This window comes from Cricetulus griseus, chromosome 2 (assembly GCF_003668045.3).
Source record: "Cricetulus griseus strain 17A/GY chromosome 2, alternate assembly CriGri-PICRH-1.0, whole genome shotgun sequence".
NCBI lineage: Eukaryota > Metazoa > Chordata > Mammalia > Rodentia > Cricetidae > Cricetulus > Cricetulus griseus.
The window spans coordinates 38,053,612-38,078,798 of NC_048595.1; the positions used below are offsets into that span (position 1 = coordinate 38,053,612).

General features: G+C 35.9%; 1 protein-coding gene across 3 annotated transcripts in view; it reads right to left on the bottom strand.

Annotated features, from left to right (window-relative positions):
* Positions 1 to 2,511: 2,511 nt before the first annotated feature.
* Positions 2,512 to 25,187, bottom strand: part of LOC100758417 (selection and upkeep of intraepithelial T-cells protein 1-like) — a 36,552-nt gene continuing 13,876 nt past the window's right edge. For 2 of the 3 annotated variants that reach the window (XM_027402477.2, XM_027402475.2), the window contains 6 exons: positions 17,517 to 17,864; positions 16,890 to 17,171; positions 13,194 to 13,304; positions 10,588 to 10,695; positions 6,665 to 6,787; positions 2,512 to 3,966 (listed from right to left, as the gene is read on the bottom strand). In XM_027402477.2, coding sequence (XP_027258278.1) covers positions 3,920 to 3,966; positions 6,665 to 6,787; positions 10,588 to 10,695; positions 13,194 to 13,304; positions 16,890 to 17,171; positions 17,517 to 17,856 — 1,011 coding nt within the window. In that variant the 5' untranslated portion in view covers positions 17,857 to 17,864 and the 3' untranslated portion in view covers positions 2,512 to 3,919. Of the gene's footprint in view, positions 4,200 to 6,664; positions 6,788 to 10,587; positions 10,696 to 13,193; positions 13,305 to 16,889; positions 17,172 to 17,516; positions 17,865 to 25,187 lie in introns of all 3 variants that reach the window. The other variant, XM_035439717.1, reaches the window with a different exon arrangement.

The window sequence follows — 25,187 nt, forward strand, 5'->3', positions numbered from 1 at the left end:
AGTACATACATTATTACAGAATGGTCAAAGTCAATGTATTATTGAGTCTTTCATATTGTTCAAAACACATTTTAAAATACTGGTAAATTTTATAGCTTTAAATATTAGTTTTAAATTCTCAAATATCTTAGTAGATCTTCATTACTCTATTTTACATATACCTTTTGAAGGCATGCATAGTTTTAGTTTTTTTTATATTTTAATAAGCCTACAAAGTAACCATTTTCTTGTAACATTTTCTACCATGCTTGGTTTTTGTTGACACTCCCATGCCTGGTTTTTAAACTCACCTTCCTCACACCATCCCCATTATAGCCTTCTCAATATCTCCCCTTCTATTTTATTGATATTTTCATATCAAATGTATATGTTCTATTACCCAATGCCTCACTTAAAGGGTCTTTTCCCTCCTCAACTCATGTTCACCTTTCTTGTTCCTGCCCTCTGTCCACATGTTTCCACATAAATGTTCACATTAAACCGTTAGAGGCCAGGATCTGAATAAGAGAAAACACAGTATTTGTCTGTCTGGGCTTGTGTTATTTCACTTAATATAGTATTTTATGGTTTCATCATTTTCCTACAGATTTCAGTTTCATTTTCATTTATGGCTGAATAAAATTGTTATGTGTTTATAGATCACAAAGTCATCACCCAAGGTTGTGTTGGTGGAAATCTAGGCTGACTCCATGCCTATGCTGTTTCAAAAAGAGCAGCAACAAACATGTATGTGGAAGTATTCTGTAGCAAGATGTAGAAAGCTTTGTGCATATGGGCTGGACTCCTGTAACTGGTGCATGTGGTAGTTATATTTTCAGTGTGGACATCTCAAGAAACCACATTGCATAACTTTTATCTTTGAAAACTTGTATTTAATTTTTTACTGTTATGTTTATGTCTCCTCTGAGCATTATAGATTTGAGAATAATTTTCTTACTTTTATCAAATAAGATCTATATACATTTATGAGGTACATTTCAGTAAGTTAGTGTCTGTATAAAACATGTAATAATCAAACCAGGGTAATAAGCTCTTACACCTTTTAGGCCAGTAACAATTTTATGTGCTGAGAATTTTGGACTTTTCTGTATGCATTTCAAAATATAACAGAGAAATTTCTATATTATATCAGCATGTAAAGAGCTTACTGGGAGGGCATTATTACCTGAATTTACGTGTGTGTAGTCCAGGCCCAGTAACAGAAGCCTATAATTGTGGTGTGGGAAAGGTGGAGAAAGGAAGATACTTGTGGTTTTCGGGGCAGCCATTCTGGCTAAATCATAGAGTTTTAGTTTCAAAAGAAAGACCCTGCTGTGGATTAGTCCTTTTGTACACAGTGAAGATTTGTCACTCATGTTGGTTTAATAAAAAGCTGGCTGGACGGCAGTAGACAGTGAGTATAGGTGGGACAGCCAGACACAGGAGGCTGGAAAGAAGGAGGGCAGAGTCAGACAGAGAGTCACCAGACAGAGGGAGAGTAAGAAAGACATACTGGAGAGACAAAAGCCATGAGTCCTGGAACAGCTCCTAGATTCATAGAAATGGATTAATTTAAGTTGTAAAAGCTAGTTAGTCTTAAGTCTGAGCTATTGACTAAGCTTTTTAAACTAATATTAAGTGGTAATTTGGGAATGGGCTGTTGGGACAGAAAAACAGGTAGAGAAGGATTGAGGACGATATTTGACATTGACATCCATGTCCACAAACATTGTGGCATACATGTAACACACACACACACACACACACACACACACACACACACACACACACACAGCACATATGCATACTGTTACTTTCCTCTGTAGCAGCAGTCTGCCTCTGCCACCAAAGCAGTTACGCCATCACCTGTCACAAGGTGCCTTTCCCCCTTCAGCTATGCCACATGTGCACCTTTTAAAATGCCCACCAACACAGCTCTCTCTCTTTACCTCTCTTGTCAATTGTCTCCCTTGCCTCTATCTCCTCTTTGTCTCTTCTCTTCTCCCTTGCCTTTCTTTTCTCTTTTGCTTGTCTTCTTTCTCTTGTCTGTCTATTGCTCTCATGACCCCACTCTGACATGGCCTTTCACTCTTTTGCTCTCTTCCTCCCCTAGTAAACCTCTTGCACTAACTCTGCTGTGCATGGTGTTTTGCTTAGTAACATACTATATAGTAGGGCACACCAAAAGATACCCACTGTTACCTTTCTTGTTATTATCCTTTCATATTCAGCACAGCTTGTTTAACAGGTAGTTATCTTCTCCTGCTGTGGAAGAAGCAGAGATAACTCATTTACTCTATCATTGGCCTGCTTTTTGAACTTGTCCTTAAAGTTGTTCCCCGTCGGCCTCTGGTAGTGGATCAGTATTTATCCCTAGTACATGAATGGACTTTCGGAGCCCACTCCACATAGAGGGATACTCTCTCAGCCTAGACACATGTGGGAGGGTCTAGGCCCTGCTCCAAATGATATGACAGACTTTGAAAACTTCCCATGGAAGGCCACACCTCCCCTGGCAAGCAGAAAGGGGTTTGGATGGGGGGCAGGAGAGGAGGGGAGTGAGAGAGAACTGGGATTGATATGTAAAACAAGCTTGTTTTTAATTTTAAATTGGTCTAATTAATTACAATTATAAAAATAAAAATAAAAGAGGTTTTCCTGTCTTAAGTGATCTCTATTCCATTTTGCTCTTGTCAAAGATCTTGTCTCATACACTCAAGAGAATATGCTGAATTTATCTTTCTCTTTCTTGCTTGGAAATAGTTTTTTTAGCTACTTGTTTATTTACTACATTTTATTGGACATAAATACATAACTTCATTAGTTACATTAAATTATTTCTAGTTTTAGGCAATTACATCTGTTTGCCATGTGAATTATTGCTTTCATTTTCACTATTCCTATTACTCTTATTCTGACCATATTTCCACCTTTGAATTTGAGTTAAAATGATCTTCACAAGATCTAATGAACAGTGGAATGCAAATTTGAATGGCACGTGTTTCTTCTCCATCTGGGCATTTCCAGAATTATAGAACCATATTTTTCTCTAAGATCTTAGCTAATGTTTTTCTCTAGTCTCTGTAACCACAGTTCTGCATGAGAAGTCTGGTCCTATTTTTAGTCCCTTAACTTCTGTAGGTAACTTGTCAAAGTAATAATATCTTACTAAAAGTAAGGATAATTGAGAACTCATACAGTAACATACTGATGTCCTGTAAGATAATGCAGGTATCTTACAAAGGTAAAAGTAACAACTTTGATTTTTTCATTAGCTTGAGTTCCCTGGTTTAAATCAATGAGAGAAAAGCACCTCTAGGGAGAAATCTGCAAGTAAAATGGGCACCTTAGGAAAGAGTTTGACTCGATTTGAATATTTCCCTTATTTATTTTTGTTTGTTCATTTGTTTTTTCTTCTCTCATACATAACAACTTGACTTTAGTTTACCATTCCTCCACTCCTATCAGTTCTCCTGCCACCTCCCTTCTCCACTGGATCCATTCCTCTTCCTTCCCTTCAGAAAAGAGCAGGCCTCCCGGATATCAATGGAATATATCACAACAAGATGCAATAAGACTAGACACAAACCGTCATATCAAGGCTGGATAAGGCAATCCAGTAGGAGTAAAATTGTCCAAAGAGCAGGCAAAAGAGTCAGAGACAAAACCCACTCCCAATGTTAGGAGTCCCCAAAACCACCACAAAAGGTATACAAAATTAACATACATGTGGAGTACTTAGCTCACATCCATACAGACTCCATGACTGTTACTTGGAGTCTCTGTGAGCTCCTATGAGCCCTTCTTAGTTGATTTTTGTGAGCCATGTCCTTCTGAGGTACTTGACCCCTCTGGCTTCTAGAATCCTTCCTCCCTCTCTTCTGAGCAGTTCTCTGATGTCTTCATTTTGTTTAGCAGTGAGCCTCTACATCTGCTCCCATCACTTGCTGGATGACACCTCACTGAGATGATAGTTTTGGAGATGAGCTACGAATATAGCAGAGTATCATTAAGAATCATTTAATTGACTTTTTTCTTTTTCTTTTATTTTGCCAGTTGTTTTTGGTTCTATCTAGGTCTTTGGGCTATCCAGTCACTAGTTCTTGGCTCTCCAGGCAGTATATCTTATGTGGGTTCTCTCTTGTGTCATGGGCCTCAAGTTGGACCAGTCATTGGCAGGCCACTCCCACAAGATCTTCACTGTCTTTACCTCAGCACACCTAGAAGATAGGGCAGATAATTTGTCTAAGATTTTGTGTCTGATTTGATGTTCCAGTGTTACCATTGGAAGCTTTGCCTGGTTACAGAAGATGACGTATTCAGACTCCATATCCCCCATTAGAAGTAGTCTTCACTAAGTTGACCCTCATTGATTCCATGGGGTTCCCATTGCACTAGGTTTCCTTATCACAAATGCCCCCAAATTCTATCCATCTCTCCCAATACTCTCTCCCTCCATACCCCATCTTTCCTGTTCCTGTCCCCACCATCTCTTAGCTCACAGGCAAAATCTATTCTATTTCACCTTCCCAGGGAGATACATGCATCCCTCTTTGAGTGTCCCTTGTACTGGAGTGAATAGTTTATTGAGAAAAAGGAGCCATAGATACTTGCTGTGTCACTGTGTCTGTCTTTCTCTGAATTCTTAGGATTAAGGTTGCAATGAATTTCCACGGGCTATACATTACTTAGAAAATGATATTACAAAATAAAATTGATGCTTATATGAAAGACATCAGAAATGACACAGGGTATGTATGTGTGCTTTAAAAATATTTCTTAAAACTCCCTGTGTACCCTTATATATCCCCTTTTGTTATAACTTCCAAATGTGAATTTATAGAATTATAATTGTTATCAACCTTTCAGCATAGGAGGAGAACCAAAAGGATACAGAGAGTTCAGTTACTTAAAAAAAAAACCTGGGATTCCAATACAAACCTTGTAAAAATGAGAAAAATGAAGTAACACTAGAACTGGGTGTCATGGACCTATAGTTTCAGTACTTGAGAGGCTGGTGCATGAGGACTGCAATAATGAAAGCCAGCTTGGATTATAGAGTAAGTCCCATATGAGCATTGACCATGTAGAATTACCATACCTCAAGAGTATAAAAATTGTACAGGACATACACATATTTGGAGACATCATATGTTTTTAGAAAGTTGATCTGGTTATTGCTCCTGGATGATTTTTTGCTCAAAATTTTAAAGCTAATTGAAGGCATTTGAATCAGCAGTGAATTTTGATCAATTTCAATTTTTGCTTGTCTCTTCATTAACATTTTGTAATAAAATTATGTATTAACAAATTGATATACATTAGAATAGACTAAAAGCAATTTATAGAAAGATATGTTCTAAGTTCGTTGCAGTGTGTAATCTCTAGTTGAAATCAACGATATATTGTATTAACTTAGTTTTCACAGAATCTAGATAAACAAAGATCAATTGATGATATATGTAAATGGATAAATCAACTGTATCATTGTTCTCAATGGACACAAAGAAGCAATGTTAATAACACTGCTGTCACAGGTAGCTGAGAAGAGAATTTGTTTTTGTTCCTGTAGTTTCCTGTATTGTGAGACTTTCTCAAGTCCTCATTGATTCTCTCCTGCTGTATTCCATTGAGTCAATAGGTAAATGTGATTTGGGCTAGAAGAATATTAGGCATACATTTCTTATAGTTTCTCTTTATTATTAATCCATTCTTCTTAATGCAAGAGAGTGAAGGAGAATTTCCTAGCAGAATTTGGGTACAGGAATGATAATTTGCATTATAATGCCCCACATGTCTCTTGCATTGGTACATCCCAACTGCTAAGACTTGATAAGTACTGCTGGGGCTTGACAAATATCCCCATTATGGCTTGCCCAAATCCATACCAGCATCTTCAACAAAAGTCCTATAGAAAACCAAGTCAACAGATGCAAATATTAAAATATAGAACATCATTTGTGGGGTTTAATCTATGGGTCTTTTAAAAATAATTTCTCTGGATCATCTGTAAGAACTCACTTTAGCTTTTTGTTGTATTTGAGGGGAAAGCTCACTGGCAATAAAAATTACAATTAATTAATAATGTGAACATTTTTAATGGAATGCTTTAGGGTTGTAGGCTATTGGTAGATCAAATAAACAGGTGTTGAAAATTCTATTCTGGCTTACTTTTTGATAGCTCTATATGTTTGCATAAAGACAATAAGTTGCAAAATAAAAGCAGGCCATAAGTTGTGGAATGTTTCTAAGATATGAATGTAAGATTGGGAGTTTTCCTTGTCCATTCCTTGTGAAAACTTGCATGTTTCTCATAGATGAATTTGTGGCATTACATTATCATCTTAAAATTTGAGATAAAATAGGAGGAAGTCACGCAAGACTTCAGAAAATGGATGGAACATAACAATCTTTCCATCATTCCCTGATGCATTTATCACAAGTGTGTAGTCAGATTTGAGGCTGTTCTTAGCATTTGACGTACCAGCATTCAATAGTATGACTATATTCACTAGAAGACTTGAGAAATGTATAAACTGAAAGTGTTTATAGAGAACACATGCTTTCTGTGTTCCAAAAATCAAAACAACAACAAACTAAGGTACAATGATTAGGAATTGCAGTTTTTGGTATCTAAATTTACACAGAAACACATTCTATGAGTTGTTGCACTTATCTCACTTACCTTTCAATTTGAAGTATACATAGGAAATGAGCATGGTGGCAGATACCATAAGAGCACACAGGATGACACTTATATCTTCCAACCACAAAGTATCCAATTCAAAATGTGCATCTGAAATAGGAACTGGAGAGAGTTGCAAAAATTAGAATGGTTGCAGCAGAGAAAATAAAGCTGGACTACAGTCTTGGGTTCTATTGCTCTGTGTCTTCTGAAGGTAAAAGTGTGGGAGAGAAGGCTATAAGATAAGTGGTTGGTGTTGAAGTTGGGCTCTGCCGGTGAAACCTAGATGTAGTTGTGAGGAAAGAAAACCTAATCCTCCTGTCATCAGCATTGTGGTAGCTTTGGTTTTCCAGAGTTTGGAGCCTTTTTTGTGCTTTCTCCAATGCAGAGTATGCTCAGATTGCTGTGGCTTGTAGCATATGCCATGTAGTGGGTACTACGCTGTCAGGCTTTGTAAACTTGACAGAAGCAAAGTTCATTGGGGAAGAATGGGCCTAAATTGAGCAAATATGTCTATTAGATTGGCCTGTAGCAATTCTGTGTGAACCTTTCTTATTAATGATTTCTATGGGAGGGTATAGTTCACTGGGAGCAGTGCCACCCCTTAAAATAACCGACTTGGGTGGTACAAGAAAGCAGGCTAAACAATACTTGATAACTGATCCCATATGCAGCATTCCTCCATGGCCTCTGCTTCAGTTCTCGCTTTCAGGTTCCTACTTTGAGTTCTTGACCTAACTTCCTTTAGTGATGGATGGTGACATGAAAGTTGCAAGATGAGATAAACCCATTCCTTCCATTTGCTATTTTATGGTGCTTTAGACAGCAACAGAAATCAAACAAGGATAAATACTGTTAGAGGACCAGACACTCTGAAATAGAAGAGTTTTCACAATTCTCAGAAGTCATAAACACTAGAACTTCATATTTCTATCCTTATTTTCTTCTACCTACCTTTCCATGTCCAGGCCTAGATGGGAACCATACCAAGAGACTTCCTTGGAATAACCCCACACAGCCTCACAGGATTCACAAGAATCGCATCACATGGTTACAAGTGGATCACAGTCACACCAATATCTCCAATCAAAAATCAATGCTAAATATAGTAAGGCTGACCCAGCTACTCCTCCTACGTGACCTGAAATCAACCAAGGCTTGGCAAAAACAAAAGCAGAACCAAATTTTCATCCATAGAAACATAGGTAAACTAGGATCTTATACCAGATACACAGCCAGTAAAACAACTCCTGTGTCTATGTCCCACCACAAAGAAACAAACCATATCTAAGATCAAGACAATATTTCCTCTTGATAAAGTCTACCAATACTATACAAGAGTTCTATAGACAAGTCCTATACTCTCCACATGAGAATCACCCAAATGAAACTAAGAACCTGCATTTTAAAGAATAATCATAAATATAATCAAAGAATTCAATAACTCTAAAGAGAATACAAGCAAACAACTGAATGAACTTATTAGAGGACAGAAAAAAACCTCTCAATTGAAATGCAAGGAAATGCAAACCACTGAATAAAATTATGAAGATAATAGAAGTTTGAAGATCTAATTCAATAAAGAAACATAATTACCGAGAAAAAATTCAAGGGAATGGCTTACCAAGAGACTGAATCAAACAGAAGTCAGAATGTCAGGACTTGAAGGTAAAGCAGAAGAATTGGACCAGTCGGTGAAAGACTGGTCCTAAGAGAGTGGCACTCTTAGATGTGGTGTTGTTGAAGTAGGTGAGCTTTTTTAGAGGAAATGTGTCACTGTAGAGGTAGGATTTGAGGTCTCATATATGTTCAATATACTTCCCAGTGACTCAGACCACTTCCTGATGCCTATGAGATAAGATATAGGATACTTGGCTACTTCTCCAGAACCATGTCTGCACAACATCATATTTCACCATAAACATAATGGACTAAACCTCTGAAAATGTAAGCCACCCCAATTAAGTGATTTCTTTTCTTTATAAGAGTTACTACAGTTATGGTGTCTTTTCACAGAAATTGAAACCCTAACTAAGACAACAATGATAACTTTTTTAAAGCACAGGAAAGGAAATATAGGAATATCAGGGCACTATAAATGATCAACTCTACAAACTGCAAGCATAAAAAAAAGAATCCCAAGTCAATGTCATAGATCAGATTTTCAAATGAATCAGAAAAGAGATGTAACAAAAAATTGAAAAAACCCAGAGACTGATATTGGGGTTCAAACCTCAAGTTGAATATCAGAAGAGCAAAGCAGCTGGTCATTATCTTCTTACCTCTACTTCAGGCTGAATGGGCTGATTCTGCCTCCATGAGCTCTCACCAAGCCTCAGGCTGTAATCTCTCCTCAGTGTGACTGGAGAATGAATGTCTTCTACTGAATAGTGAAGGCCCTGCTTCTACCTTTTATACCCCACTAGTGCTGGCATTAAAGGCATGTGATCTATTACTCTTTTAGACTGACTCAATCTCATATATCCCTGGGTGGCCTTGAACTCAGAGAGATCAGTCTACCTCTTAATCCTGAGTCCTAGGATTAAAACTGTATACCACAACATCCTAGCTTCTGGCTGCTGGGATTAAAGGTATGTTCCTGACTTCCATGGCTTCTGGCTGACTTTGCTTTCTGAATCATCGGACAAGCTTTAATAAATTATAAAGAATATATCACCACAAACAAAAGTTCCACAAATTAAGAAAAGACAAAACATGCAGATACAAGAAATGCACAGAACACCAAATAAAACATGACCAGAAAAGAAACTCTCCATGACATATTACACTTAACACACTAAATATATTAACAAAAAGAGAGTACAGAAGGTAAAAGAGAAAAACTACAAGCCATATATAATGGAAAACCTACCAGAATAACAGATGATTTCTCAAAGGAAACTCTGAAAGCTAGAAGAGTCTGGAAAATGGATACCAAGTTACAAGAGAGTACAAATGTCTACATGGGCAATTATACCCAGAGGAATGATCTGCCATAATTGAAGGAAAACAGGTAAGATTTTCATGATATAAACAGATTAAAATAATTCATGCCCTACAAATGAACTTTTCATAGAGTACTTGAAGCAATACTTCAGGAAGAGGAGAGGAATAAGGATAGCCAAAAAAGTTTTAATTACTGAACCACAAAGCATACTAAAATCACAAACAGTAAACCCCCCAATGACAGCAATGGAGTTCACTAATAATTTCAGATATCAATATCATCAACTCCCCAGTCAAAAGACACGGATTAGTTAAGTGGGTAAGAAACAAACCCCATCTTTTTCCTGTCTAAAAGACGCATTTCTTACCTTAAATAATATGTACCACCCTAAAGTAAAAGAATAGAAAAACATATTCCAAAATGATAAGGCTAAGAAATAAGCAAGAATGCTGTATCAATATGTTACAAAATAGATGTTCAACCAAATTAGTGAAAAGAGACCAAGAGGGTCACTTCATTCTGAGCAAAGAACGTATCTGTTCATCTTTTTACAAATGGATTATAACACTATATACAATGTTCTAAAGGATCACTAATATAATAAAATCATACCGATAATTGTATGTGTTAACTATAGTTTGATTTTAGGCTGTGACCTAATCTCACAAAAGAAAATTGATGGAAAACATTACTGAAAATTCACTCAATTTTGTGACTTCTGTAATGAACTTTGGGGCTACAACTCTGGATTAATATAAAAATTACTACATTTTGTTATTTTCACCTTGCTTCCGTTACACCTATGAAATTGAGGAGGATGCAAACAAAATTGTAGAACAGGTAAGATAGTTCAGGAGCCTATTGATCTTGCAATCCAAACAAGCATCACTTTTCCTTAGCCAAATGTCTTACAAGTGACTAGGTATTTGGTAAAGGGAAGTTTACTAGAAGATTCCATACACCTGATGGTACCTACCTCTTTGTTTCATATGCAACCACACCAGGACTCCTATGACAGTCAACACTGAAAGCACCAGGATCAATATGCCTATGACCCAAGGAGCAGTCCATGTGCACCACCTATCTAAGGAAATAGAGTTATAGTCACTGGTTATGGTGTAAAAGTTCCTTGGGTTTGTAAAGTACATCAAGAAAGTGTTAGCTATAATCTAATGTCATCTCTCTGTGTTTATTAAACACATCATGGCATAGAAGATCAGAGATCTGACAGTGAGTGATATGAAGAAGGGGCAGAGTGCTTTATAGGATAGAGCAGTTCTGGACTGAAATTGACAAGCCGTCAGAAAAAACAAAAGTGTAGGGAGCCGTTTCTACATTCTCTATTACAATGATGGAGCCGTTCCTGCATTCTCCATTACAATGGAGATGGTGTCTGCAGACACCATCATTGTAATAGAGAATGCAGAAACGGCTCCCTACACAAAAGCTCATCTTTCTTTGCTCCCTCTTGTCAATCAGCCTGTAATATGATAATTCTCATTGTAATATTAATTCCACCCCCTTGGAAATGATCCATTCAACATCTTGTTTACAAAAGTTAGTAAAATGTTAGGGGTTCAAAGTGCACCAATAAGAAGCAGTTGAATAAAAGGAGCAGATTTCTATAGTATAGCTCTATTTAGAAATATTTTTAATGTAAATCTCTCAAGAGATGTTTAGAAAACTACATTTAATGCTTGGTGGATGAATAATGGTGAGACACAAAGAATCAGTTCTACATTTTTTTTAAATGTGGGATTTTTGAGATAATATAATTATATATTTTTCTTCTTCCTAAGTCTCCCTCCAAACATTCCCATAATGCCCCTCTTCTACTGATATCTTTAAGATACATGGACTATTTTTTAATTGTTGTTACATACATACATGTGCATATACCATAGGAGCCCTTAGGCTATAATACTGGCATGCATGCCTCAGTGGGAATGAACAACTATATAACATTACTTAATACCTGTTCAACAAGAGAGAATCATCTCTGTTCCTGGAATCCTAGTCAACCTTCCAGGACTAGTGAAATCATGGACCTTTAGGAGAACCTAAAATGTTTACTTTACTAACTAAACCTATGTAATATCTACCTACATTCTAAGTATCTTTCCTTATATTTACACTTAAAAAAATCAGACTAGGGATATAGCTCAGTTAATAGACTGTGTGCTTACTATAAATAAAGCACTGGGTTCCATTCCTAGTATTAATTAAAATCATATTTGCAGCACATATCTATGTCTTAGTGTTAGGAAGTTGCAAGGAAAAAAAAAACGAAATTCAAGGTCATTCCGAAGAATAATAAATTTGTAGTCAGTCTTGTCCACATGTCTTTCAATCACACTTCCCTACATCCCTTAGATGCAATTGTAGAAAATGAAAGCTACTTGAGTACACTAGCAAGCTCAGGCTAGAATGCCAGTTTTAAATGTCATCAGGAAATTTATGGACTAAAGAGAAGTTTGAGACCACTAAGATTGAAACCCTTCCCTGATGGCTAAACTACTTATAGAAGTAGATCTAGGAGGCCTAATTGTACTCTTTCAAAAGAAATCTGTATTTGAGGTTTTTTTTAAATTGAGAGAAACCCCAAATCCAAGGCAGATTTTTTTATGATATAACTATAGCAATCCTTCCATGATCTTCTCCTGAATGAAGTACAGTTGAGAATGGATGAAAATTTTGTCTTCTATTGTAAGTAAATCACCAGATGTCACATTTAGTACCCTTCGTATGGTGATATATTGTTTATGATTTAATAAAGCTTGCCTGGGGATCAGAATGCAAAGCCAACCACAGTTAGTTAGCCATAGAAGCTGGCAGTGGTGGCACATATCTTTAATCCCAAGACTCAGGAGACAGAGGCAGATAGATCTCTGTGAGTTCAAGGCCACCCAGGACTACATGAGAGTGATTCAGTCTAAAAGAGTAACAGAGCTCATGCCTTTAATCCCAGTCTAGATTGTTACATAAGGTAGAAGCAAAGGGTCTCATATGAGATTTAGTTTCCAGGCACATGGACGACAGGATCTGTATTTCAGCCTTGGTAGAGGTAAGTGCTACAGTCTGGTTGCTTTGTTTTTCTGATCTTCAGCTTAAACTCCAAATCTGTATCTAGGTATTTAGAATTCATGAAACACCTTCTCTCTGTGTTCTATTCTCCCTTTGCTGTGAAAGACGTCCTCTGTTTAGTCATTTTACCATGTACAATTGAGGACATTACTGTAAACCCTGACATGATCATTGTATCCCCAAAGAAACGAATGACAAACCTATGAGGATGGCATTACATTTTAAAATGTTCTCCAGGTTAGTTTAGGTCTCTAACATAATAGGGCAAAGAAATTCCAACATGATTGAGGTTCTAGGACTCCAAGTTTTGTAAACAGCTTTGCCAACAGCTCCAGCAGAAAGATAAGAAATCTAGGAACAAGGAGTAACTAAGGACGTGCATCTAACTGATGATTAGTGCATTATAAACAGAAAGGCTTGGGAATCAATGTTCCTTCAGTTTTAGCAACCAGCCCCCCACTTTCCCACTTTACATCTCCCATCTTTCAACCCACTTACTTTGTTTTCTGATATATATCTGACAACTAGAATCCATTACAGAGAACACCATCACAAATAATATCACACTCAAAATCATTTTCCATTTCCTATTCCATGAAAAAAATGCATCTGAAATAGATGGTTACAAATATTAGAATGTAGGAAATATCAAGTGTTTGTACCCATCCCATAACAAATGATGATGCCTGCAATGTATGTTTCTATTTAAGATCTCATATCACTCATATTCGATATAATACACTTTAGGGAAAATTATTGTGGGCCCAATGAAAAGCATGGCAGGGCTGAAATTAAGCTAAGCCCAGTATGAAATAGTGTAAGATTCAAGTTGTAAATAAGTAACAAATATCTCCCATTTTCTTTGTTTTTTATATATGTACATATTATAGATATACTATATACATATGTGATTTATATGTGTTTCTATACACATAGTATGTCATATATATGTATGTTGTGAGAGAGTATGTGCATGCATACGCGTGCGCACACACACACACACACACACATGTATATGTATACATAAATGCTATGAACTCTGGAATGAGGCTAGATTATTGAAATTTTGTTTATATCTTGGAGTTATTTATCTTCCTGTTTCTGACACAACTATAGTACAAAGCTTTACTTTCTTATTGAAGATTTAATTGAATAAGAAAATGAACTGGAGTGAAAAATGAATGCAGAGATATTTTGAAGAAACTAAATTGTCTAAAGTGTTAGGCGAGTTATCCCTATATAATTCTTTTGAATTTTCATCATGCCTCTCTTCATGTCAATCTTACATTGGTATCATATACACATATAAGCAACTGACACATGCATGATTATTTGCTAGTTTATAAGGTACACTTTAAGTTTTATTTCAATTCAGTTATTTCAATTGGTTTTGTTTGAAGATAATATGGTATAAAATATTTAAAACAGTTTACACATATCAGTATATACAGCCAACAAAGATTTACTTTTATGCTTTTGAGATATAGGTAGGTAAGGGACAATAATGTAATTAAGTTAAACAGTAGGTTAAAGGGAAATAATTCTTAAAAAATAAGAAATGGTGAAGTAACAGAATACCGGGTGTGTAGAGGAGAGAGATCATACGCTTTTAGGTTTTCTTGTCTATGTAGTCTTTAAGACAGTTTATAGTTGAGCAGAAGACAGTTAAAAGAAATAGGGAGTGAGTGTGATTTATAGTATGCTGAGAATAAACGACATCCATAGTGAAGACCTGAGGGTAAGAGTTAGTCTTTATGGATGAAAAGAAGCAGAGTTCATGTGAGTAGATTGGTGTGGAAAATTGAAGCTTATAGAAGATGAGATCAAATAAGATAATGGGCAAATACAACACAGAACACCGTGAGACATTTTATTCTGGAAAAAATGGGGGAAATTTTCAAGAACTTGAACAGAGAGTAATGTTTCATGACTACTTTTTAATAAGTCTTTTCTCCTATTGGTTGATTGTATATAATCATGAGCAAAAGTAGCACTGGGAAATTTGAGGATCCAATTGCTAAAACTGAGCATGGATGATGGAGTCTTACAACTGGATGGCAGGGGTAATAGTGATCAAAAATGATCATGAAGAATACAGTCATCAACTTGACTACTCCCATTTTTTTCTCTGCCCTTTTATTTTATGAGTTGCTCTTTCTCTCTACATATCTTGAACTCCAGGAACATAGGTCTGAAAAACACCCTGCACCATAAAGAGATTTCCCTCTAGTCCTAACAAAGCAACAACTTTCTTGACACCATTATCATGATGTCTTCCTCAAAAAACCCTCAACTCTTTTATTTATTCATCCTTGTCTATGTAATCTGACAGCAGCTGATACTACTAGTGAGATGCAATCAGATTTGTATTTGACTCCACTAAAATTAAATTTCCATATCATATATTACCATCAACATCTTTTTCTAAATTTTATTCAGCTTATAAATTTATCTATTTGTGTGTTTGTATGTGTGTGTGTGTGTGTGTGTGTGTGTGTGTGTGTGTGTGTGTGTGTGTGTGTACACGCTCATGTATGTACATCAGGAAGTCAGGGGACTACTGTGTGAAGGGGTTCTTTCTTTGAACCATGTGAGTCCCTTGGTTCAAACACAGTTCACTCATCATCAAGATCTTTTTCTGTTTTTCATTTGAAATACAGGACTGAATCTAGATCATCAAATCCAAGAATCAAATTTATGCTTTGGGATTACAGTAACAATGAGTCTCTAAATACATTTTAAAAACATCTACCTCCATACAGAAAGAAGTTAAGAATTACTTGAAGAATTTTGTTTAGAGAAGCTGAATATATGATGTGTAATTTGGAAGGCAGTGAATTAATCAAGCTTCATCCTTGTTGACTAGCTTGTATAGTACTGGAAGCTTCCACACAGGTGGCTGGAAGAAAAGAGACCAATGGTCCTGCCCTATTCTTAACTCTGCATACTAGAATACTGAAGTTTTATGTAAGCTGTACATACTGGGGCAATAGTGGTACAACTTTAATGAGGTAAACTGTTTTCTGATTTTGTTTGACACCTGCTCCACAGGAGGGAATTTCATCCCTAATACCACAATCTTGGTCAAAAGCTCCTTACTCAGAAACTCATTAGCACTAGTGTATTATATGTTATTGTTATTTTTCTCAGTGTTTATGTTGACTGATTGTTGAAGATTTTGGAGCTTTATACAACTACACCCAGTTGTTTTCTAAATAATTATATTTACACTCACAAACCTACATTCTTCACAATCTTGGTCAGAGGCATTTCCTTTGCAATGGGAAATAGCCAATGGTCAAAATTCTGAGAAAAAGAAACTGAGTACTCAGTTCCTAAACATAACATCTGTATTAGTCCCACCATCATTAAGGCTCAGGAAACATTTGAGAAGTGAGGGCAGAAAGAATCTAAGAGCCAGAGGATGGGGATGAGAGTACTCTAAAATGAATTCTTTTGGATATGGTATGGATGTTGCCCACAAGAATGCATAGTCACTGGACCAGACCTTCATGAGATCAAGTCAGTTAAAATCCTAGCAGAGATGGGGTCAGTGACCTCCAGGTCCCATCCCAAACTGTGGAACAATTTGCAGTAGATAGTTTCTGAGAGAAAGTAATTCATTATCTGGTTAGGATGTAGCCACTTAGAGGTTTCACATGGTCCAGTGGATGCCCCCACAGTCATTCACATATGGGAAGCACTAAATGGACATAGTTGGTTATAATTACAAAAAGGATATGGAGTTGGAAGATGTTAGTCTGAGTGTGGAAATCAGGATGCTTGACCTAGTAACATGAAGTGGAATTTATTAGGAGAACAGAACTTACACAGGAAACAAATGGTTGTGTTGAAAAGGATAAGGGGGTAGCTGAAAAGAGGTAGATATAATAATACTTCACTGTGTGTGTGTGTGTGTGTGTGTGTGTGTGTGTGTGTGTGTGTGTGTGTGTGTGTGTGTAAAATATCCCCAAATAAAGAAATTTTTAAACTACCATAGAATACCATTATATAGTAGGCAAATTGAAATCAAAGAATGTGGAAAAGACAGTAATCAAGATAAGATAATATGATGGATAAAACTAAAATAAACTAGTGCTTTGGAAACCAAGTCAATTAGGAAAATGAACATTCTGTTTAGCTTTAAATTATCTGAAATAGTTGATACTAAAGAAAAAAATACTCAAACTTTACCTGATATGGCAACACTGGTCCTTTGCTCTTGGCCTGTCAAAGGGTTCTGAAGGTAGCAAGTGACTTTTGGGGAGGAACTGTCTCTAATGAGAAGAATCATCTTTATATTGAATAGTTTGCCTTCATCCTGAGAATGAGATTTTGTTGCAGCTGGAATGACCTCTCCTCTGCTGTCCCTCCATTCCATGAGAGGCTTTGGGAACCAACCTCCAGAGTTACATTCCACTATTACACCTTTGGTATTGGGAGGATGAACATGAATCTGTACCTGCAAGCCCACAGCTGGTGGGGAACACCGGGATAAAACAGCATTTTTAAGTGAATGAAATGGGAAATAGAACCCCCCATTTTAACTGATTACTAAAGCCTGAAGAGTCAGGGAATCTTTGCTTGGTATATATGTTAGAAATCTGGCAATTTGTGTAAACCTAAAACAGAATTTACTGATAAGACTTGATGTGCATACAGCCATAATATTATTTTTGAACTAATTAAAAAATTATAAAACTGATTTTGGTAATCAAACAATGTAATATAGACCCAGAAACACTGAAAATTTCCTAATCTTCAAATGCTGACATATTGAGAATGTGAATTCATAGAAACCTCAGAAAGATCCATGCCTACCTGTGACCTTGACCTCTGTGATGTGCTCTTCATAAAAATTGCTGTCTTTGAAGACACAGTGGTATGGCCCATCATCATCAACAGTCACATTAAAGATCCTGAGGGTCACTCTTCCTTCTCCAATGGCATCTTTAAGGAGTTCTGTCCGTTCCACATACTTCAAGATAGTTTCTCCATATATGTCTTTACCATCCCTGTAAAGGTGTACTGGCTGTGTATAATGGTGCCGGAACCAACGAATCTCCATGTGCTGTGCATCTTGTGATGGGAATAACTGACAGCTGAGTTCAAGGTTTCCACCCAATGGAGCCACAACTGGCCCTTCTAAGCCAGTCACCATGAATTTCTCTGGGAAGGAAAAAAAGAACTTAAAGTAGCAGCGACAGGACATAACTTTTATTTAAAACAGTCTCTCCCTATTACCCTCTGTCTCCCTCTCCTCCTCTACCTCTGCCTGTTTCTCTTCAACACAAAAGAGAAAAAATTCCTTCATGACTAGCTACTTAATCCCAAAGATACTTTAATTTAAAATTTAACTGATTTAGTATTTGATGTACTTTATAATAAACTTGTATAAATTTATGCTTCATTTCTGGTAAAGTTAGACAGAGCTTCTTGAATTGCATAGTTCTTATCTTTTTTCATGTCTGCTTAATTATTACTCATTGAATGTTTATTCATAACCCTTCTTAATTCATTATATATAATGAATTATATATATATAATTATATATATATATATATATATATATATATATATATAATGTCTTAGTATATAACCCTTTCATCTGTTTCAGAATCATCAGCAGGATATGTTAAAGTACCCTGTAAGTATTCCCCAGGTAAAACATATCTTTGGGTTTTTTGTTTTGAATTTTGCCTTTTGATACAAGGTGGTTACATCCGATTCTCTGTCAGGTTAGAGATTCAAAAATTGTCAACTTTGACATTGAATCACTAATTGGAATAAACGGTGGGAATAGAAGATATTTTATAGTGTTAATTTCTGTTCTGTCAAACTTACTAAATGTAAGAAGAAAAACAAAGTTGATTATCTTAGCATTATGATTTTTCCAATAAGAAACTTGCTAAAATTTGTATTTAAGCAAATTGATAAATTGTTATTTAAATAGTGAAATTGTTTTTCATAAGGAATAAAATAAGGTCTTAAATGTTTATTTGGCGATGTTCTTTTTCTTTCAATTTTGTGGAATAATTTAAGGAGTATTGCTATTAACTCTTTTTTGAAAGTTTGGTAGAATTCTGTGCTGAAACCATCTGACCATGGGCTTCTTTTGGTTTGGATATTTTAATGACTGCTTCTATTTTCTTAGGAGTTATAGGAATAATTAAATTGTTTATCTGATTTTAATTTAATTTTAGTAAGTGGTATCTATCAAGAAATTAGTAGGTTTTTTTTTTAAAGATTTTTCCAGTTTTGAAGAGTACAGGTTTTGAATCATGACTTGATGATTCTCTGGATTACCTCAGTGTCTGTTGTTATACCCCCTTTTCATTTCTTTCTCTTTTTTTTGGTTTTTCCAGACAGGGTTTCTCTGTGTAGCTTTGGAGCCTATCCTGGCACTCGCTCTAGAGACCAGGCTGGCCTCAAACTCGCATAGATCCGCCTGCCTCTGCCTCCTGAGTGCTGGGATTAAAGGCATGAGCCCACCAGTGCCCTGCTCATTTCTTCTTTTGTTAATTTGAATATATTCTCCATGTCTTTCAGTTAGATTGTAAAAGAGTTTGTCCAGCTTGTTGATTTTCTCAAAGAAGCAACTATTTGTTTCATTGATTCTTTGTATTGTTCTCCTTGTTTCTATTTTGTTGATTTCAGCCCTCAGTTTACTTCTTGCCATCTACTCCTCTTTGGTATGTTTGCTCCTTTTCCTTCTTGAGCTTTTAGAAGTGCTGTTATGTAACTAGTATGAGATTTCTCCAATGAGAATTCTCTATGTGGACATGCAGTGCAATGAACTTTCCTCTTAGCAATGCTTTTATTGGGTCCATAAGTTTGGGTATGTTGTACATTCATTTTCATTGAATTCTAGAAAATCATTGCCTTTTTTATTTCTTCTTTGACTCAGTGGTAACTTAGTTGAGATTTATTCAGTTTCCATAACTTTGTAGGATTTCTGTAGTTTGTGTTGTTGTTGAACTACAGCTTGAATCCATGGTGATATGATAATATAGAATGGATTATTCCAATTCTTTTCTGTCTTTTGAGACTTAACTCTGTGAACAAGTACATGTTTGATTTTGTAGAAGGTTTCATAAGGTGCTGAGAAGAAGGTATATTCTTTTGTGTTTGTGTGAAATGTTCTCTAGGTATCTGTTAGATCCATTTGAATCATAAAATGTTAGTTGTTTCTCTGATTGATTACTCTCTGGATATCCTGTCCATTATCGAGAGTGAAGTGTTGAAGTCTCCCACTCTTAATGTATGTGGTCCAATATGTGATATAAGTTTTAGCAATGTTTTAATACAGCTGTGGGTGGCTTTGTATTTGAGGCATAGATGTTCAGAACTGAGACACTGTCCCTGGTGGATTTTTCCTTTGATGAGTACAAAAAAATTCTTCTCCATCTCTTTTGATTATTTTTGGGTTGAAGTCTATGTTGTTAGATACTAGGATAGCTACACAAGCTTTCTTCTTAGGTACCTTTGATTGGAAAGATATATTCTGTTTTTATATCTGTTCTGTTAACCTTGTTTTTTATTGGTGAATTTTAAGTCCATAGATATTGAGAGATATTATTGATCAATGGCTACTGTCAATTTCTGTTATGGTGTTATTGTTGTTGTTGGTAGTAGTACCAGTGGTAGTAGTAATTGTGTGTGTGTGTGTGTGTGTGTGTGTGTGTGTGTGTGTGTGTGTGTGTGTGTTGCCCCTCTGGATTTTTCTAGTATTGGATTTTTCTTCACCTGTGTTATCATGGATTTAGATAACTTCCTTGAGTTAGAGTTTTCCTTCTAGAATCTTCAATAGAGATGAATTTGTGGATGGACATTGTTTAAATTTGACTTTGTCTTGAAATATCTTGTTTTCTTCATCTATGATGATTTAAATTTGCTGGATATAGTAATCTAGAATAACATCCATGATCTATTAGAGTTTACAGAACATCTGTCCAGCCCCTCCTGGCTTTTACAGTCTCCACTGAGAAGTCAGGTATAATTCTAATAGATAAATGCTTGTATATGTTATTTGGCTGGTAGCAAACCAGCAGCCAATATAAAATTAAATGGAGAGAAACCCAAAGGAATTACACTAAAATCATGGACAAGACAAGTAACATATAAAACCTTTGCAGCTTTTAATATTCCTTTTCTATTCTGTATGTGTAGTATTTTGATTATCATGTGGTCAGTGGACATTTCTTTCTGATCCAGTCTATTCAGTGCTCTGTAAGCTTATTGTACCTTTATAGGCAGGCCCTTCTTTAGGTTGGGAAATTTTCATGAGGCCACAATCACTCTGATACACAAACCACACAAAGATACAACAAAAAAGAATTACAGACTAATATCCTTTATGAACATCGATACAAAAATAATCAATAAAATACTTGCAAACTGGATTTAAAAAAACTCATCAAAAAGATCATCCACCATGATCAAGTAGGAGTCATCCTAGAGATGGGGCAATGATACAATTTATGAAAATCTGTCCTTGTAATCCACCATATATAAACAAACTAAAAGAAAAAAACCCACATTGATCATCTCATTGGATGCTAAAAAGACTTAGACAAAATCTAACACCCCTTCATGACAAATGTATTGGAGAGAATATGGATACAAGGAATATACATAAACATAATAAAAGTCATGCATTGCAAGCCAGCAGCCAATATCAATATAAATGGAGAGAAACTCAAAGCAATTCTATTAAAATCAGGGACAAGACAAGGCTGTCCATTCTCTTCATATCTATTCAATATAGTACTTGAAGTGTTAGCTAGATCAATAAGACAGCTAAAGGAGATCAATGGCATACAAATTGGAAAGGGAGGAGTCAAAGTACAACTATTTGCAGATGATATGATAGTATATGTAAGTGACCAACAAAATTCTACCAGGCAACTCCTACTGCTGATAAATATCTTCAGTGAAGTGGCTGGATACAAGATTAACTCAAAAAATATTTGGCCCTATTATATATAACTTATAAGCAGGATTAGAAAGAAATCAGGCAAATAACACTCTTCATAATAGCCACAAATGTCAGTAAAAAGTGTCTCAAGCTAGTGCAGGATATGATACACTTACAGCAGGTAGTAATTGATAGTTCAGATGTCAGCCCACCAGAGGAATGATTCTCTGTTGGAGGAAGCCTGTCAGGTATGATCTGCAGGGCCACAGACTCTGAAAACTGTTGCTCCTGTTTGTAATCTTTCTTATGCAAATACAGATATTGCATTTCCATTACCATGCTTTTCATGTAATGTTTACATGTAATCTAGTGATTACATCTCAATCTTAATGGCATATATATTTGTCCATAGTCAGGAAGATGATTTATTTCTATATTAAATCATTCTGGTAAATAAAACAAGCTCTCCACATTACAGTGAGAAACTTAGAAACATGGTCTCTACACTTGTCTTACTGACAGAACAATTTGGCCAAACAACATGTCCTTCTGGAGAGGTCAAATGGAACTTTCATAAATTTACTTATTGTATAAAATTTCAGGGGTCTGTTCTTGTAGGATCAAAGTCTTTCAGAAGATTTATAGCAAACTAAAATAGATTCACAGGTGTCTGATCAAGGTTTTTATACAAAGCAGCCTAAAAAATCATGCCAATTCTTCACTTGCCAAGTCTAGCTGATAAAAGACCTATCTAACCCATCTAAGACTCAAACATTATCTAACTGGCCATTGTTACATTGAGCTCTTATCACAGTCTTATTCCTGAAACCTGAAACTTGTGTTGCCCTGGTAAATGGTTCTGCCCTTATCATTTACCCAATGAGATGTAACTTGTGATTGCTTCAAGCCTCCTGAAAAAAAGTGTATTTAAGCTAGATGAACAAGAATCAGGAGAAATTGGAATTGGAATTAGACTTGGAACTAAAAAAATAGAGCTAAGAAATTAAAGACCATTATGACAAGAGATTAGAATTAATGAAGAATAAAAGAAAATGACCCTCACATCATGCATGTGAGCATTTACCCCTCAGATTAAAAATATCATAAGTTCCATTTACTTCTCTGTGTCTTTTGACCTGTATCATGGAGGCAGCTTTGCAGAGCAAAACTCTCAAGGCACCAATACACAGATAATATAAAATATGTTGGGGATAACTCTAATCAAGCAATTGAAAGACCTAAATGACAAGAACTTCAAGTATTTGAAGAAAGCAATTGCAGAAGTATTAGAAAATAGAAAGATCCCATTTTCATGGATTTGTAGAATTAACATAGTAAAAAATGGTCATTTTATAAAAAAAAGACAATCTACAAATTCTATGCAATCCCCATCAAAATTTCAACATAAAATTTACAGATCTTAAAAGAACAAGAGGAGACGAGAGGAGGAAATGGAGGAGCAGAAATATTGAGTTGGTGCAAGAATAGAGGAAAGCAGGATGAGAGATACCATAATAGAGGGAGCCATTTTAGGTCCAAGGAGAGATCTGGCACTAGGGAGATTTCCAGAGATCTACAAGGATGACACAAACTGACAGACTAGGCAATGGTGGAGAGGATAACCTAAATTCCCTTCCCCTATAATGCGACTACTTTTTATGCCATCCTAGAGCCCTCATCCATTGGCTGATGGAAGCAGAGGCAGAAGACCACAGATACACACTGAACTGAACTCTGGAACTTTGTTGCAGAGAGGGAGGAATGAAGATCGAAGGGGTTGATACCAGGCTGGTGAAACCCACAGAAACAGCTGGCCTGAACAAGGGGGAGCACATGGACCCCACTGCTGTCTGGGAGGCCAGCACAGGACTGAATCAGACCCCTGAACATGGATGACAATTAGGTGGCCTCCACACTCTAAGGGGCCCCTGGTAGTGGATTAGTATTTTTCCCTGGTGTAAGAAGGGACTTTGAGAGCCCATCCCACATGAAGGGATGCACTCTTGGCCTGGACACATGGGGGAAGGCCTAGGCCCGGCCCAGGATGATGTGGTGGACTTTGGGGAGCCCCTGTTGAGGGCCCTACCCTGCATGGGGAGTGGAGGGTGGATGGGGTGGGGGACAGTAGGGGGATGGGGGAGGGTTGAGAGGGAGGGGAAAAAAGAAGTATGTTGCATGTATTATATGTAAAGTTGAAAATGTTTATTGTTAATGTGAAGTTAAAATCTAAATAAATTTCTTATATTACAAAATGTTTATCTTATTGGCCATTTAATAGGATAATAGTGTGCCTACATAATTAATCTTTACAAATTAGTATAACTCTGAGCATTGCTAAAAAAGAATTTCATTTCTTTGGGGAATTAAACTCTATCTGAAGATTTGGACTTTGGAATCTTAGATAAAGAGCGCATGTGACATTTGCTATTTGTGTCTGGCTTACCTCAATCAATATAATTTTTCTGGTTCTATTAATTTTCCTCCAAAGTTCATGATTTCATTTTTACAACTGAATAATATATATATATATGTATATGTATGCTACATTTTCATTATTCACACAACATTTGAAGATCATTTAATTTGTTTCCATTTTCTAGCTATTATGAATATAATATCAATTAAAACAGATAAGCAAGTGTTTGTGGAACAAATGGCAAGAACTACAAGGAAATAATAAAACATCATAGCAAAAAATTCTACACATCCAAAATATATTTGGCAATTATTTTGAATTTTATTAAGACAGAATTACTTGGATAATGTAGAACAGAGAAAGAAATTGATTCTTAAAAGTTGTTTAAAAGTAAGGAAGAGAATACTAGGAGTGCAAAGGAAATAGGACAAAAATGTACTTTAGAAAAATTGTAGATTTTGAATGATAGTTGGCATTATTGATTAATTCCAAATAAAAAGTAATCACAGAGACTCTAATTTCTTATCTGTAGATGTTACAAAACAATATTGTCAGTTGTGAGATGTACCTTACAAGCTCATGTATACTATCAACAAAGATATAAAATGGCAAAGTGCAGAATAACATTTCCAATACCACAATAAAATAGTAAAATATAAACATGCACCAGCATCCCAACTCACAGAAATGATTATAGCTGTATTCGCAGTTATGCTCAAGACTATGTGAAAACACATTTGTGGCAACCTGGCCAAGTGTGAGACACAATTAAATATGATTCAATAAGAATTTTCACACTTAACATGCAGCTTATACTAGAACATTTTACATTTCTGTGCCATTTATTGTCTCATACTTTTCTTTTATGTGCTCCAAAGAATCTATATATTGACTTCACAAACGCCCTTTCAAACTCAAATGTATCAAAAGTCAAGGATGCAGCTTTCCTCATCATATTGTATGTGATAACTCTCGTGGATCCCTATGTGAAGTCACCACTGAACTATTTCCCCAATATGAAAGTGGCATATGAGTCATGTTTGAATACTGAGTTCTGAGGAGCAAGTTTTTAATATTCTTTGCTTGTATTTTCTCCCCAAACCAGAAACAAATCTAAGTTAAAAAATTTATATCTGGTTGAGAATAATTCATTCCTACC